Source organism: Ahaetulla prasina, chromosome 2, assembly GCF_028640845.1.
Source record: "Ahaetulla prasina isolate Xishuangbanna chromosome 2, ASM2864084v1, whole genome shotgun sequence".
Taxonomy (NCBI): domain Eukaryota; kingdom Metazoa; phylum Chordata; class Lepidosauria; order Squamata; family Colubridae; genus Ahaetulla; species Ahaetulla prasina.
In genome coordinates, this window is record NC_080540.1 from 173,500,486 (window position 1) to 173,518,554 (window position 18,069).

At 39.3% G+C, this 18,069-nt stretch overlaps 1 protein-coding gene across 1 annotated transcript; it reads right to left on the reverse strand.

Annotated features, from left to right (window-relative positions):
* Positions 1-510: 510 nt before the first annotated feature.
* LOC131190623 (uncharacterized) lies at positions 511-13,297 on the reverse strand. The gene is made up of 4 exons (XM_058167969.1): positions 12,285-13,297; positions 2,557-2,611; positions 1,613-2,515; positions 511-543 (listed from the first exon to the last, which is right to left on the reverse strand). Exons 1-4 carry the CDS (start codon positions 13,295-13,297, stop codon positions 511-513), a joined length of 2,004 nt encoding a protein of 667 aa, XP_058023952.1.
* Positions 13,298-18,069: the final 4,772 nt, after the last annotated feature.

Here is an 18,069-nt window from a genome sequence, read left to right on the forward strand (position 1 = left end):
AAGACAGCTTTAAATCCAATTAATTCCCAATTCTTGGCAAACAAATCAAATACAGCCTTTAAAAATTCCTGTGATTTCACCAGTAAATCTTTGGCACTGGAAGATGGATCTTATTGACCCCAAGAAAAGAGAAGTGCTGTGATTCAGGAAGACAAAAGTCTGATGGAAGAGGAGTTGATGATTCACTGTGACTAAGTTTAAACACTTGTAACCCAGTGGTGGGTTTCAAAAAAATTTACTACCAGTTCTGTGGGCATGGTTTGGTGGGTGTGGCATGGCATGGCATGGCATGGCATGGCATGGCATGGCATGGCATGGCATGGCATGGCATGGCTTGGTGGGTGGGGCTTGGTGGGCATGGCAGAGGAAGGTTACTGCAAAATCCCCATTTCCTGCTGAACAGCTGGGACTCAGGAGGCAGAGAATAGATGGGGGTGGGGCCAGTCAGAGGTGGTATTTACTGGTTTTCCGAACTACTCAAAATTTCCGCTACCAGATCTCCAGATGTGGTCAGAACCTGCTGAAACCCACCTCTTTTGTAACCTAGAACTGAAGCTGGTAACTGAATGTTTCACACTTATACATAACAGCCATGGTTTTAAAAAAACTTGTTTAAGGACAGGATAAAGGCAAATATATTAATCAACAAAATCAAGCTAACTTCATAAAGTTGTAGAGACAGCAATAGCAATAGCACTTAGACTTATATACCGCTTCATAATGCTTTTACAGCCCTCTCTAACAAATTTACAGTGTCAGCATCTTGCCCTCAACAATCTGTGTACTCATTTTAACTACCTCAGAAGAATGGAAGGCTGAGTCAACCTTGATTCGAACTGCTGGCAGCCAGCAGAATTAGCTTGCAATACTGCATCCTAACCACTGCACCACCACGAGATACCAATTAAAGGATAATTTTCCCTGTAAATAAAAATAGACATTTCCAGCCAGTTTTTGTAAGGAGAAAACAATGGAGAGTTGGGCTCCAGGAATCCATGTGATCTAGTCCTGACATAGTTACAAAGGTGACCTTGGGCCTGATCACTCTCTCTAGAAGGAAAGCAATTGCAAAACACAAAAATGTAGCCAAGAAAACCATGGAAGCCAATATTCAATTGAGCACACACAGAAGCACAGAAACACTCACAATACTTTAAGCATACTGAGATCCCTAGCTTTTGCCATTTAAGAATCAGTTCCTTAAAAGCAACAATGCATATCAGTTACTTCATACACTTCAACCAAAATACTCCCAGTTAATTTTTATTTTATTTTTCAGCAAACACACTTTACAAAACTCTGTAATGCGAGCAACAGCTCTGATAGCCTGCAGAAAACTACCAATGTGAAAAGTCATTACAGAAGTTCTTTCAGTCAATAAGCTGTCCAAAGTAGGGTATTTTTTGACAGTTGAATTTTATTTCATGGAGCAGAGTGTCTTATAGGGTTATTGACAGATCTGCAGGCACCTTTTTATGTTGAGAAACAGCTAATATAAAACGTTGGTTGCACTTTGCTATTCTTTTAACAGATGCTAGAGTACATTGGCCATTAATAGCCATGCTTATTTGTACCCATGGCTGAGGGTACTAGCTCTAAACCAATTCCTTACCAGTCTCTTGATGGCTGCATGCATCTCACTGTTCCTCAGGCTGTATATGAAAGGATTGAGAATAGGGGTGACCACTGTATAGAATATTGATGCCACTCTCAGCCTCGAGGCAGAATAGGAAGATGAGGGGCAGAGGTAGGTACCTATCACCGTGCCATAGAACAAAGCCACAGTGGTGAGGTGGGCACTGCAAGTAGAGAAAGCTTTGTACTTTTTGGACTTACATGGAAGCTTCACCACCTTCAGGACAATGAAGGCATAAGAGAAAAGAATGAGAAGCAGAGGCCCAAGGACAATTGCTGTCCCTTCGCTGACAAGAAGCTTATCAACAATGGAGGTGTCAGAACAAGAGATTTTCAATAAAGGGTGGATGTCACAGAAAAAATGGGAGATTTCTTGAGAAGCACAGAAGGTAAAATTAGATACCAACAGGGTGTATAACAAGGCATGAGAGTGGGCTAGTAGCCAAGATCCAGCAACCAAAACAAGGCAGTACTTGAAGCTCATAATCTTGGCATAATGCAAGGGGTGGCAGATGGCTACATAGCGGTCATACGCCATGGAGGCCAGGAGGAAATTATCTGTGGTAGCAAAACTCACAAAGAAATACATCTGTGTCAGGCAACCATTTTGGGATATTGCTTTTGTCTGGGTCGCTAAGTTGTATAGCAGTTTGGGCACTGCAGCAGAACTAAATCCCAGGTCAGCCAGTGACAAGTGACAGAGGAAGAAATACATAGGAGCTTGGAGGAGGTTGGTACTGGAGAAGATCAGCAAGATTATCAAGAGGTTTCCTAGCAGACAAAGCAGGTACATAGAGAGGAAGATGGGAAAGAGGAAACCTTGGTGGTCTGGTGAGGAGGAGAAACCCAGGAGGATGAATCCAGCAAATGTCGTTTGATTCTTCTCTTCTGTGTTCATCCTGCAACTCAGGCATTCAGGACCAAGTTCTTGTCTACGTCTCTGCTCTGTATTTCAGATGGATCCAAAAGTACTAAACTAGTTTGAGAGGAAGAAATTTATTTACAATTGTCAAATATCTTTATTCAAAGTATTTTTTTTCTTTTAGAAGACATCTACAGTAACTTTTTTCAATTTATGTTTTAGCAACGGAAAAAAGCACCCGCTCTAAATATGGCCAATATCTCTCCTCTTTTCACTTTTTGTGAGTGACTGAGAACCCTACTGACATGTTAGGACCAGAGTTGGGTTTCAGCAGGTTCTGACCAGTTCTGGATAACAGGTAGCGGAAATTTTGAGTAGTTCAGAGAACCGGTAAATACCACCAACAGGCCCTGTGTGTTGTTCCACTGATTAATTATTGTAACTGTCAGGAAATTTCTCCTCAATTCTAAGTTGCTTCTCTCCTTGATTAGTTTCCACCCATTGCTTCTTGTCCTGCCTTCAGGTGCTTTGGAGAATAGTTTGACTCCCTCTTCTCTGTGGCAGCCCTTTAGATATTGGAACACTGCTATCATATCTCCCCCTTGTCCTTCTTTTCATCACACTAGTCATATCCAGTTTCAGCAACCGTTCATCATATGTTTTAGCCCCCAGTCCCCTAATCATCTTTTTTGCTCTTCTCTGCACTCTTTCTAGACTCTCAACATCTTTTTCACGTTGTGGCAACCAAAACTGGATGCAGTATACCCAGTGTGGCCTTACCTAGACATCTAAAGTGGTATTAACACCTCATGTGATCATTGTTCTGGTCTCATTCAGATATAACATGCTGAGAATGAACTGAGTTCAAAGAATGTGAAAGCAAAATGTGCAAAATTATATGTTGTTATAGATCTGGACTCAAGGGAAAGGGACAAAATACTGAAAGAGCCCTAAGATAGTATCTTTTGCCCATGAAATATAAATGGATACTCTACCATATCTCTACTGAAACTGGATGTCTCCACTAAAGATGGATCTCTTTCATGGATCTCTTTGATGGGAGTGAAGCAGAAGTGACTTGGCAATGGCATAAATAGGACCTTTATTGTAATGAGATGAAGATAATTCATTTTCATTGGGCTCCCCAAGGAAAGACAGTACCCATTATGAAGACACTCTTCAGGGAACTTGTTAATCAAAAATACAATATACAGCAGGAATACCAAGCAATCTAAAATTGACTAGGTTGGTGGATACCAAACGTAACTAGTTTTTTAAAAAAATAAATAAGACTTTATTAGGGCAAACAGTATTTCTCTCAACATGTTGGATCTCAAGAAATTAACTTCCCAGTGGCAAACATCACTGGTTTTAATGTACAGTCTTATATTAGGAAATTCCTATCACCAGAATATTAACCTTATGGATCAGAGTAGGACTTGCTTTTTCCTCATCTGATAGAGGATTATCAATATATATCATTAGCTTTAGAAAAAATCTCTTTGAAAGCTTAAATGAATAAACAGCAACAACACCTACTGGGCAAATCTGCATAGCAGTTTCATCCAGTTGCAAACACTGAGAGCATGCCACTGCAGTCCTAATATTGCTTATTTTCCATTCAGCTATTTCAGTTTGCATTTCAGAATAGATTAATTTGCAGGGTTAAATGTATCATTTTATTACCTTGCTGTAAAAAGCTTTGGTTGATAATCCCTGCATTTAAATTATTGTGAGAGGTTCAATTAGAAGGACCATTTTTTAAAATTGATAGGCATGTATTTACCACCATTAGCCTTTCCCAATTATTTTATTCCTGCCATGAAGGAAGTATTTTCCTCTTGCACACTTTAGAATGGATCTCCTTCATAACTTTCGCTTTCAGTTGAAGGCAAGTATTTGCCCGTTGTCAGATTTCCTCCAGTTGCAACAAATTTCCTCGTCTGCACAAACAATATCCATGAAGCTTCCTATTATGAAGCTGATCTTATCTTCTGCAACAACGCAAACTGAATTTATGGACTACAAATAAAAGAACCCTTTTCCAACAGTGACCACAGCATGATCGACTTTTGTCTCAATATACGCCCTTACAATAATCTCCATAATAATGGTATTCCAAACTACAATTTCAAAAAAGCCAACTATGATCTTATAAACACCAACCTATTATCTCTTGACTGGCAAAATCTATTCTCTAACTGTATCACTGCTGAAGACCACTATAGAGTTTTCCTACTTGAAGTCAACAGAGTCATTAAACTATACATACCACAAACCACCAGAAAAATCAGAAAAAACAAATTACCCCTATCAATAAAAAAGCTTCAATCCCCCAAAAAAATCCCTCTGGCGAAAAAACAAAACTGGCTATGTAGCCAACTTCAGAAACTGCTACAAAAATATATGCAACCAAATAAAGATGAATGCACCAATTACTACATCAAACAAGAAGATGATCTTCTGCGCACAAAATCCAATCGGGCTTTCTATAATTTTGTGAACAACAAACTTAAAGACTCAAGATCCATCCCACCCCTAAAAGGATCTAATGGGAAAGAACATAATGATGAAACAGTTAAAACAAACCTCTTTAACACATTCTTCGGCTCAGTCTTTGTTAACAGCAATGGCTCATACCCAACATTCCCCAGTTGTACCACCAATCATCACAACGACCTAACACAAATAGATTTCACAGAAGATAATGTTGAAAAGGCCCTTCGCAAACTGAAACCATCTCTATCTATTGGACCTGATGTTCTATGTGCATACTTCTTAAAAAAGATTTCCACTAATATAGCAGAACTCCTAAGCATAATGTTTGAAAAATCTTTCAGGACCAGCTCCCTTCCCAAACTATGGTCACTAGCCATGGTCATCCCTGTCTTCAAAAAAGAAGACTTCAGCCTAGTTGAAAATTACAGACCAATCTCTTTATGCTGCGTCACCTGCAAAGTAATGGAATCAATCATCAACCAATCCATCACCCTCCACCTAGAAACAAACAACCTACTCTCTAATAAACAATTTGGTTTCAGAAAAAAATTATCCTGTAATTTACAACTTCTTCACTGCAAAAACGTATGGACTACAAATCTTGATCAGGACAAAGCAATGGATGCAATTTACATAGATTTCTGTAAAGCTTTTGACTCAGTGGTACATGACAAATTTCTTCTAAAACTAAAATCCTACGGCATCTCCGGACCCCTCCATAATTGGATAACAGTGTTCCTGTCAAACAGACAACAAATGGTCAAAATAGGCAGTGCCCTATCAAATCCTGCTCCTGTCAATAGCAGTGTTCCCCAAGGCAGCGTTCTAGGAACAACACTCTTCATATTATACATTAACGACCTCTGTGACCATATTATAAGTAATTGTGTTCTCTTCGCTGATGGTGTTAAACTATTTAACACTACCAACAATACGGCTACTCTTCAAAAAGACCTTGACTTTGTGTCGGAATGGTCAAAAACTTGGCAACTCCAAACCTCAACCAACAAATGCTCTGTCTTACACATTGGAAAGAAGAATCAGAACACTAAATACAAGCTCGATGGACATTACCTTGTAGATGACCCTCACCCCATTAAAGACCTTGGAGTTTTCATATCAAATGATCTAAGTGCCAAAGTCCACTGCAACTACATTGCAAAAAAGGCTTTAAGAGTTGTAAACTTAATCTTGCATAGCTTCTTCTCCAAAAACACCACACTACTGACCAGAGCATATAAAACATTTGCTAGACCAATTCTTGAATATAGCTCGCCTGTCTGGAACCCACACCTCATTTCTGACATTAATACAATTGAGCATGTCCAGAAATATTTTACAAGAAGAGTTCTCCACTCCTCTGATTACAACAAAATACCTTATACCACCAGACTTGAAATCCTGGGTTTAGAAAATTTAGAACTCCGCCGCCTTCGACATGACCTGTGTTTAACTCATAGAATCATCTGTTACAATGTCCTTCCTGTTGAAGACTACTTCAGCTTCAATCGCAACTATATACGAGCACACAATAGATTTAAGCTTAATGTGAACCGTTCCAATCTTGATTGCAGAAAATACGATTTCAGTAACAGAGTTGTTAATACCTGGAATGCGCTACCTGACTCTGTGGTCTCTTCCCAAAATCCCCAAAGCTTTAACCAAAGACTATCTACTATTGACCTCACCCCATTCCTAAGAGGTCTGTAAAAGGCGTGCATAAGAGCACCAGCGTGCCTACCGTTCCTGTCCTAATGTTCCCTTTGATTATATCCAATTCGTATAGTTATTTCATGCTTATGCTTATATATACTGTTGTGACAAATAAATATCAGCATAACTTTGCACCCGCTTGGCAAAAGTGTGATGATATGTTCATAACACGATCCATATCCTGGATTACTCATTATAAGAACAGTGAAATGTCAATATTTCTCCATTCTTTTTGTGTCTGCCAATAGCCATCCAGCCGCCCTGCATTGCTTGGGGAAGGGTAGAACACAGGATCATCTGCAGGGCTGCTGTGAAGAATATTCTAGCTGCTTGGCTTATAAATCATGCAGATCTACTCAGAGGTGGACTTCAGCTAAGAAGCTCTGGCTAAAATGTCTGGGTCTTGCATTGTAATCTGGGATGAGTTTGGATTGGTAACTATTGAGGAAGTGGGCAGGATTCTTCAAGCTTTGTACATCTAGGCCCTCCCAGGTTGTTGAGACCACTCAAGAGGTGTCCTGCAATTGGGTCCATGGTGTGGAGTTGGCCTGTTTCAGAGAGGGAGTCATGTCTTTAGCCTTGAAGGAGGAGGCAATGTGCCCCCACAAGAGGCTGTGCCTGGAATCAACAATTTTTTATAATTACCCGTATTTTTCAGAGTGTAAGGTGCACTGGAGTATAAGACTGCCTTAGTTTTTGGGGAGGAAAATAAGAAAAAAGATGATTGGCAGGTGGATTGGCCTCCCAGAATAACCCCAATCAGCTGTTCCCAGAGGTGAATTTTAGCAACAGGTTCCTTGGTTGTGAGCTCTGTGCTTTGCTTTTTTTGGCTTTTTTTTCTGCCTCTGAAACTTCTGAAACTCCATTTCAGGAAAAAACCTTTTTCTGCCTCTGAAAGCCTCCGAAACAGCTTCAGAAAAAAAGCCTCTGAAGCTCTGTTTGGGACTTTTTTCTGAAGCTCTATTTGGGTCTTTTTTTCTGAAGTTTCGTTTCTGATGCTTTTTTCAGCCTCTGAAACCTCCATTTGAGAAGCTGGGTGGGGCTACATTTGGAGTATAAAACACACCCAGATTTTCACCCTCTTTTTGGAAAGTCTTATACTCCGAAAATACAGTATTGTCATGTTTTCAACTTTCCATTTAAAAAATGGGACCTTCTTTGTTGTTGAAAAGATGGTCAGATTCCAGTTACAAAGAGGTTTGGATGAAGCAAATTATTTGTATCTGTTCCGGCCATGGTTCATGGATTTAGTATGGAGTCAGTAATGATTATGCTTGTCAATGATTTTTGATGTCATTGGGAGGAGATGGTGCATCCATGGACCTCTTCTTGATTTCTCAGCAGCTTTGGATACAATCAATCACAATATCTTTCTGGACTGACTGTGAGGTTTGGGAAATGGGGGCACCATGTTAGGTTGGTTCTTCTCTTTCCTTCATGGCAATTTCTAGTTAGTATTGACAGAGAGTTAGAGGTTACACCCTTGGCCCCGTCTATATGAGGTGCCACAAGGTTCAATAATCTCTCCCTTCTTGTTCAACAACTACATAAAGCCATAATGTGTCAGTTTGGGGCATGATATAATTAATTGATCGTTGATACCTATTTATACATATCAGCTCTGCATTGTTCAAGTGATATAGTTGATATCCTGTCTTAATTATACCAAGATTGAATGGCTGTAGATATTAGGCGCCCCCCACCCCCACCCAGATCCTAGAATTCTTTGTCTTTAATTTTTCTTTGGAAAGAGTTTCATTTCCTCATTCAAAACTGGTGTGCAATCTGAGTGGAAGCATGGCAAGCAAATATTTCTCCATGGAGAATGGAGATGATGACCATGGCGAAGACTGAGGAACTGGCAAATACACTGGTTATTCAGAACCTCTGGTCTTCCTTCCATCTGGACATGGAGAAGATGGGAGATCACCAATCTGTGCCTTGGATGGCTGCTCTTCCGATAGGTTTCAGTGTTGGAAAATGAAAGGCTTAATCAACATGCTCATAAGAATGGCACTTGGTTGCCTTTTAAAGGCACTTGATTCATTAATCTAAGCACTTTCAGAAATTGCCTATTTAATTATCTTAAACCAGGGGTGTCCAAACTTGGTCCCTTTAAGACTTTTGGACTTCAACTCCCAGAGTTCCTCAGCCAGCAAAGCTGGCTGAGGAACTCTGGGAGTTGAAGTCCAAAAGTCTTAAAGGGACCAAGTTTGGACACCCCTGTCTTAAACGTATTGAAGATGTTCAAAAAGTTGTTTAAAAATCTGCTGATGAGTTTGAAGATAAACCAAAGAAAAGAACTATATATTTATGATCTTTTTAAAAAATGAAATAAATGACAATAAGATAAATAAGATAAATAAGATTTTGATCCAAGAAAATTATAAATGAATTAAGTATCCAGACAAATTTGGAATATTGAAACTTTTACTTCAAGATTTTGGAATTAATTATATAAAATGAATATCTTTTTGGAGGAACCAGAATTATTTTGTCTACCATAGATCATAACCGAGATTAGAGACTTTATGATATAAATTCAACACTAGAAGGGACTAAAAAATTATAGGCAAAAAGAAGAAGAAAAATCCCTGCCTGGAGTTGGGATTAGGGTTGGGATTTACAAAATTACACCAAGAAAATTACCAGAAAAGAACAGAAGAGGGATTAAATCTTACAATATTTATTTATTTTATTTTATTTGTATTCTATCTTTATTGTTTTTACAAATAACTCAAGGCAGTGAATGAATCCAACATACCTCCCTCCTACTATTTGCCCCCTAACAACAACCCTGTGAGGTGAATTGGGCTGAGAGAGTGACTGATGAACTTTAAAGATTAAAATTTTCAGAGTAAAAGTAAAGAATATAAAGTTGATCATTTGGTCAAAGTTAAAATAAGATACATTTTTATGAGATTCTGCAATGTGTATGGACATTACTGAAATGGACAAAGGCTTTCTTTTAAAAAAGTATTTGCATTTATTTTTGAAAATTTGGTCATGCTAAGATCAGTCTCTCCTTTATAATGTCCCTTTATCCTCCATCTTCTTTTAAATTTTGCTTTTTTTTAGAGCTATTTCTGGTTTTGTAATTTGCTTTGTTTGTTGTATACAGCTCTTTTAGCAGAAAAATAATATGGAGAAGGTAATAAAAAAATAATTCGAGATCTATAGCAGGATCTCCAGTTCAGCAAAAGAATGGAGCTGTCCAGGGTCCTGTAGTTTTAATCTTTTTGTACAATGCCTTAGGTCAGTGATAAATAGTATGTAATCACTTCACCTGTTGGTGTCTCTTTCAGTTGCCTGCAATTTTTATGAGGTCAGTATCTTCTCCAGGGTTTTCTCTACCCTTCACCTTATGTGTCCAAAATGTTCAAGCTTTTGTGATTAATTCTTCCAGTGAGTGGCATTTTACTCCATCTCCATTGAATTATTTAATTATTGTTGAAGTCCAAAGTTTTACAAAATGCCATCAGGATTAAGGAACATCAAATATAAAGAGCAAGGAGTTTGGCAGGACTACTGCTGAAAAGAGACTTATCCATGTGCATTTCATCCAAACTCTTTCAGGATGGGGGTCAGGAGTATTTGCTCTCAATGTGATCATGTAAGATGTGTAAATTCTACCTGAAAGAAACAGTCCCAGACATACTAGAATAGGTTCCTACCTGGATATGTAAATATAAAATGCCTTATAAAGGTCATTATATTTCCAAATACAATGACAAAATTCCCAATTTTTGGAAATGTAACAATCTCTGCTGTGATGGAGAATATGTCAAGGAAGAACTTGACTGCGGATCAATACCTTTGAAATTAATCTCAAGCATGGTGAATAAGAAGCCAAACAGTTTGGTATGATGAAATTGTTTTATTTTACTTCCCAGTTAGGCTTCATTTCCCAAACTGAACTACCAGAAGAATGAAGAGAACTATTTCCTATTAGTTATTTTGCAACTATGCCTGTTTATGGTGCTCACTGTTAATATGTGAATTTCTGCTCCTTTGGCAAGAATAAAGGTGGCTCCATAAAGCTTTAAACCTTCACAGATCTAACATCAGCACCCTGCAATTGTCTTATTGCATCAATCTCCAGCTGGGGGCATGTAAAGGTCAGAAGCCTGAAAGCATTTCCACTTTGCAAAAAGTCTGTAGAGATTCTCAGTCATCCAGGTCATGGTTGTCCCAAAGTTGCTTTTTCAGGAGGCAACTGGACTTTCTTGTTTTTCTTTTGAAGACATTTCACTTCTCATCCAAGAAGTTTCTTCAGTTCTGACAGGATTGTGGGGGAAGCATTTAGAGGTTTATCTGGGTCCTCAGGGTCACCTGAGTAGTGCTCCTGGTTCCTGTAGTCTCCATTTTTTTTCCTCTGGAAATCCATTCCTACTCCCACACCAAAGGGTGTTCATCCCAAATTGTATAGCTAAAAGTCTGTAGAGATTTTCAGTCATCCAGAGGAAAAAATTGTAGCCTACAAAAACCATTAGCACTACTCAGGTTACCCTGAAGACACAGATAAACCTCCAAGTGCTTCAAAGACTCTTTAAAAGGATGAAAAATACCAGCTGTCTGACTAGAAGACTTTCAAGGTCCTTTCCAACTCTACTCTATTCTAAGGAATATAAATCCTTCCATTCCCCACTATCCTGTCAGAGCTGAAGAAGCTTCTTGGATGAGAAGCGAAATGTCTTCAAAAGAAAAAACAAGGAAATCCAGTTGCCTCGTGAAATTCCACTTTGCAAGAGAAGAATTTTCACAGCAAATACAAACTAGAAAAACTGCCAACTCTAGAGAGAAGGTGCAAAGCCACCCTCTTCACATTTTAAGCAGGTATGTGAACTTGAGGAGCCAAGGCATCTCAAGTCCAGGGGAGAGAAGGAACAACGGAGTAGATACAAGCCACTTCAAAAGTACTGCAAAGCTCCACTATTTCTGATTTATCTAATGTTGTGGCTGAGCTAAAAATAAATTGGCTAAACTGCTCAGCATAGATATTAGTGTGGAAACTGCACCAAAGATCTCGGTGGAAATATGGCAAATTTACTAACATGGGCAAATATGTGCTTTTAAAAGAAAAAGAAAAATACACTCTTAATCCAATCTTATTTTAAATATAACTCAAACCTTCTTCCCTGGGCTTCAAAATATAATGGTAGCTTATTTCTATCCTCATGGTGACTTGTGTGATTAATCCATTTAAATCTAAAAGGACAATGCTAGGGAAATACATAGAAGTACAAACCACTTAAAGTAACCCATACTATACATAAATTATATTAAGGCCATGCAGCTGAAATTTTAGTGTTTCAACATTCTCATTTTATAATGGCACACATCTTTGGGAGATATTAAGAGATTATAACCATCCTGCTATAAATTTATGCACATAACATAGTAAATAGTGTGGAATGTTATAGAGCAGGGGTCTCCAACCTTGGCAACTTTAAGACTTGTGGACTTAAAGCAAAGCTGGCTGAGGAATTCTGGGAGTTGAAGTCCACAAGTCTTAAAGTTGCCAAGGTTGGAGACCCCTGTTATAGAGGTTAAAGAACATCGTATGTCATTTTACTGGCAGCCATTGTTTTCCAAAGGGGCTCCAAGTTTCTTATGAGGCACTCTCAGTTCTGCTCTGATTTCCCTCTTCTGCACCCAGATCCTTAGTAATTTCCTCATGGCCCCATGAATCCCACTGTTCCTCAGGCTGTATATGAAAGGATTGAGCATGGGGATCACCACAGTGTAGAATATTGAAGCCGCTTTCAACCTAGGACCAGAATAAGTGGAGGATGGGCGGATGTAGGTGATAATCAGAGTCCCATAGAACAAAGCAACAGTGGTGATGTGTGCTGTGCAAGTGGAGAAGGCTTTGTACTTCCCAGAAGCTGAAGGAACTTTCAACACCTTCAACATAATCAACATGTAGGAGAGAAAGATGAGTATAAGGGGCCCAAGCATGGTTGCAGTCCCTTCAATCATGAGCAGTGTTTCAGCAGAAGAGGTGTCTGAGCAGGAAAGTTTGAGTAAAGGATGGAGGTCACAGAAGAAATGAGGGATCTCCCGGGAACCACAGAAAGAAAAATTAGCTATTGTAAATACATATAATAGGCCTTGGGAAAACGAGAGGAGCCAAGATCCAGCAGCCAAGATCAGGCAATGCTTGTAGCTCATGATGATAGAATAATGAAGTGGTCGGCAGATAGCCACATAGCGGTCATATGCCATGGAGGCAAGGAGAAAGTTATCACTGGTACAAAAGACCACAAAGAAATACATTTGACTGAGGCATCCGCTATAGGATATGGTGTTTTTCTGGGAGACCAAGATTTGCAACATCTTGGGTACAGCGTTGGAACTGAATCCCAGGTCAGCCAATGATAGGTGACTGAGGAAAAAATACATGGGGGCATGAAAAAGATCACTATTGAAGAAGATCAGCAGCATGATCAAGAGGTTCCCCAGTAAGCTAAGCAGGTACATGCAGAGGAAGAAGGGGAAGAGAAGTCCTCTGAACTCGGGTGAGGTAGAAAAACCTAGGAGAATGAATCCCGCAAAGTTGGTGTTGTTCTCCTGTCCTGGTTCCATGGCTCATCTGAAAATGGGAATAAGTGGGATTATATCATTGCTCTTTCAGTTTCACGAATGCAATACTGAATAATCTCATGGGCTAACATCCCCCACTGGATATTGCTGGAAATGACAATGACTGTTCAGCACCTCACAACCTGCTGGTTCCAAGGGGCAGTAAATTAACAATTTACTCTATGTTCCTTTTTTGTGTATCACTACTGGCTTTTTGTAATCTCAGATGACGTCCTCCTGCTTTTGCTTTCAGGCATGCATGTACAGAGCATTTGCTCTCTGATTCTCCACCTGATATTGTACAGCTAGTAAGATACCGTGTTTTGCCTACCCTTATCACTGACTTCCTTAGATCTCGGTTACATCACTAAAACCATCACTCAGGTTAGATTCCTGCTGGTCCTGCACAAATACTGGTGCCCTACTTCAGGTTCTGTAATACTTCTATGTAGAACAGTGAGCTAATCTCCTTTTAATTCAGTCTTTCCATAGGTACCGTGTAACTCAATCTGAGCCAGGAGGATTCTGATGGAATGACTGGAGATGAAAAAAATTAGTAGGCTAGGTGTTGAATTCTAAACCTATCGCATATCTATGAGATGACCTTTCATAGATCTCAATGAATGCATGATATGAAATGGAAGAAGTTGCACATCATTAGGTTCTGTAAGGAGGACAACTCTGGTTTGCATGGTGACTGTAAACGAGAAGAAGTGCAAATTGGAATCAGGTAGATAACAGAGGAGTCAATCCACTGAAATAAACTATATTCCATCAATGGGTTACTAAAATCAAATATATAATTGGAGCTCAATATATGATGTTAAATATTTCAGTCTTGGTGAAATGCTTCAGATTTGCAAATGACCTCTATTTCCCTGTGTGTCTGATTGAGCTAATGCCATATAATATTCTTCACACTTTTAAATGGGGCATTTTCATTTTCATAGAAAATCAGATGCAGATTTTGCCCCAATCAGGATGGTGTTTCTGTTTCATAGCAGAGTGGAATGCATGCCAAGTTTCCGCCTCACAATTGCTATAAAGTGTTTTTCCTACCTGTTTCAAACCTCATCTTTATAGATACAGTAAGGTGTGGATTTTAAGAAAATCAGCGTGAAGTTTCTATCCAGATAAGGAGCATATTCCCAATGTAGATAGCTATTTTATTTCCTGAAAACTAAAAGCTCACATTTAATACTATAGTATGTGCAAATATTTGACAGAGATACAATGCCAAATTAACTCAGTATGATACCCAGATAATACAGAAAGGGCTTGAGCATCTTGAGAAGGACAAACATTAAGGCATTTATGGGCAGGGTGGACTTGGGGATTGTAAACTTCACAGGCAACCTTGACTAAAGATAACACTCACTGGATTTCAGTTCATGAAAATTAATCATTGGTTTCTGAAATATAATATCTGGTTGGGATTTTTGTTCATTTGCTGCAAAGCTTTCATTTTGTGTCATTAAACAGTCAACCTCAATACATCTGAGAAAATTACTTGAAAGGTTTCATCTCACTTTGTTGAATTTCAGCAGTCTGAGAAAGCCAAGCCTGGATGCTTTCTGGATGGCCAAATGAAGTGCAGAGAAAGCAAAATCATTAGTGCTCTCCCACATGGAAGCAAAACATGAAGAGATGGTAGAAATAGTCAGGGAAGAGGATTTTGGTTTCAATCCGGACAAACAGAAACAAGAATTTCTTGCTATCTGTAAAAGAAACAAGAGACAAAAGAGAGAGAAAAGCATGCCAGGTCAGAAGATCTAAGGCTGGAGAAGCATCTTTCTTAACACTGAAAGTCACACAAAATAGTCATAAAGACCTCACCAACCATGGAGGCGTTCAGTGGATAGGAACATCTTGCGCAACTGAACCTCGGTTTCACCCATTGCCCAGAAAAGAAAACAGAAGAGAATATAAAGGTGGCATGAACCTGGGTGAGAATGTCAGTGGTATGAGCGTTGGTTTCCATGGACGAAAACAGCAAGATCTGCAGGGATCTTGTTAAAGGAACATCTGCAGGGTTGTTGAGGTTCTGTACTGTGAAATCCCTAGACCCACTGTGCAACCATTAGTTGAATTCCCAACCTACGTCTTAGCAGATGAAAGCATATACTGGGATAGGATTGTAACCCTGAAGCGGAAATGGGAGAATACAATACAGACATTGTTTCAGGGAAGTCTTCGCCAACATCAAATATCAATCAGCAGAAATTTCCAGGCACATATGACCAGTAAGTAAAGGGTTGGTAGAGGTCAGCCTACCAATCTTGAAGGGTACCAGATGGAAGAGGTTAGTCTAATTAGACATGGGCATGACATATGTCTCATCCTTTAGACAATGCTGTCAGTCATTTGGTGAGGCTAACCATTTGGGACAACGAGGACTTGGTTAATTAGTAGATTAGGCTTTTTTAAAAGGTTGTTCCCACTTCCACTGCTCAACCTTTCCCTTCCATTTCTTGAATGTTCCAAGGAAATCTCATCCTACGGTTCTGCAAGGTCTTCATTTCCACCAGGAACCATCCGTGTACACTAGAAACGCAGTTTCAGCTGTTGGAATATCTAATTCTGTAGTATAAATCAGTGCCATGCTCACACAAAAGGGGACTGGAAAAGGAGTAGAGTGGTAACTGCTATCATTCTCCCAACAGAACGTACCATTTCCCCCAGCATTCCTTAAATAGGCTATGAGACCAGAATCCTGATCATATCTCTATGCATCTGAACCAAAATATCACCTTTATTCATTTGCATGTAACAATATGGCTTGCTCTCCAGGGGTGGGTTTCAAAACCATCGCTACCGGTTTGCTCGTGGGTGCCCGCGCATTTGCGTGCACATGCAACGCTTCTGCGCATGCGCAGAAATGTCCAGGCAGGTGGGCGGAGCCTACCACCACCACCCGATTCACCCAATCCAGGGTGACCCAGTAGCAACCCATCACTGATGCTCTCTCCCCTTGAAAGCCAGGTAGATATTTTATTTGCTCATTATTTGTGATGTGCATAGTTTTTTTGTATTATTTATTCTTCAGTGCTATCATTCCCTGATTCACAGGGTAATTTACACAGTATCAAACAGAATATTTACATAAATGTTTACCAATAAAGAAGAGGACTCTGAATATAAGAGCATGGTTCCCCGAATGAGAAACGATTAGACAGAAAAAGAAAAACCATCTGCCACCATTACCCTCTTCTCAGCATATCTAAGCTGACCTTCCCCTATTAATAATGAATTATTAAAGATCTATCCATCTTTACAGGTCAATATCATTAAATATTTCAAAAGCCACATGTCCCATGTGTCATGTCACATATCCACATGTATCATGTCCCACATGATACATGCCAGGAGGACAGGACTGTGCATTAAAATTAGCTTTTGGGGCCCTTTTGATTTGCTACAGTTGTTTATTATGAAGCAACATAGATGGAACTTACTGAAGTTCAAACATGTGATGGAAGAGTAGAGGCTACTTGGACATTCCAACTCATTCCAACAATTAGGAGATAATCACAGCATGGATAACCAAGTCAGACTTTTCTAAATCTTTTGCTATTAAGAAAAAAGGTAGATATATAGCAAACTTGGAGGTTTAAATAAATTAAGCAACATAATATTGAATCTACTTCTGACATACACATAATCCTCAACTTACAACAGTTCATTTAGTGACCATTCAGAGTTACAACAGCATTGAAAAAGGGACTTATGACCCGTTTTCACATTTACAATTGCTGCAGCATTTCCATGGTCACATGATCAAAATTCAGATGCTTGGCAATTGACTCATATTTATGACAGTTTCAGCATCCCGGGGTCACATGATCACCTTCTGCGACCGTCTGACAAGCAAAGTCAATGGGGGAAGCCAGATTCACTTAACGACCATGTTACTAATTGAACAACTGCCATGAATCACTTAACAACCATGGCAAGAAAGGTTGAAAAACTAATTTTACAAGTGTCTCAGTTGAGGACTTCCTGTATATGAGAAAAGCATAAATAGCTTCTATATCAGGGGTGAAATGCTCCCAGTTTGGACTGGATCTCCCGATCTGGTAGCGATGGCAGCAGGTGGTTCAGAGAACCGGTAGCAAAAATCCCTGCCTGTCCTCCCATGCCCAGCTGAGCCGTGCGATCTTCAGGGATTGTTTTTTTTAACTTTTAAAAGCATTTTTTCTTCAGCCAAAAAAATGCTTTTAAAAGTTTAAAAAAAAAGAGGCTCTGATGATCACGCGGCTCAACTGGATTATTAGAGGCTTTTAAAAGATTTTTTTACAACTCTTTGGCCAAAGAGATTGTAGAAAAAATGCTTTTAAAAGACTCCTCTGGCGATCCCAGCTGAGTTGCCTGATCATCAGTGGCTTTTAAAAGAATTTTTTTACAACCTCTTCTGGCCAAAGAGGTTGTAGAAAAAATGCTTTTAAAAGTTTTTTTAAAAAGTTGGCCACGCCCACCCAGTCACATTTCCCACCACCACCAAGCCACGCAGAACAAATTTTACAAATTAGTAGTAACAAATTTTACATTTCACCCCTGTTCTATACCAATTAATCAACAGGATTTTTTTAAAAAAAATTCACCTACAGCTGATGATACAGATCTGTTTGCATAGCATGTAAGACTCCATAGCTGTCACAGGACCCAACCATTTCATTCTACCTGCCTGGATTTCAGAAACTCTGACTAGTCTGAATTCTATGAATTGGGAAAGCTCCTGCCCTCTGCTAGAAAAGGAGCCTAAAGCACCTTTAGAG

Bases quoted from the DNA above. Each gene is read 5' to 3' on its own strand.
- LOC131190623 (XM_058167969.1), bottom strand. From the start codon at position 13,297: ATGGAACCAGGACAGGAGAACAACACCAACTTTGCGGGATTCATTCTC. The intron at 2,516-2,556 runs GTCCTGAATGCC...ACAGAAGAGAAG, and splicing joins GAGACGTAGACAAGAACTTG to AATCAAACGACATTTGCTGG. The intron at 544-1,612 runs GTAAGGAATTGG...CTTCAGTTCTAG, and splicing joins ATGCAGCCATCAAGAGACTG to GTTACAAAAGAGGTGGGTTT.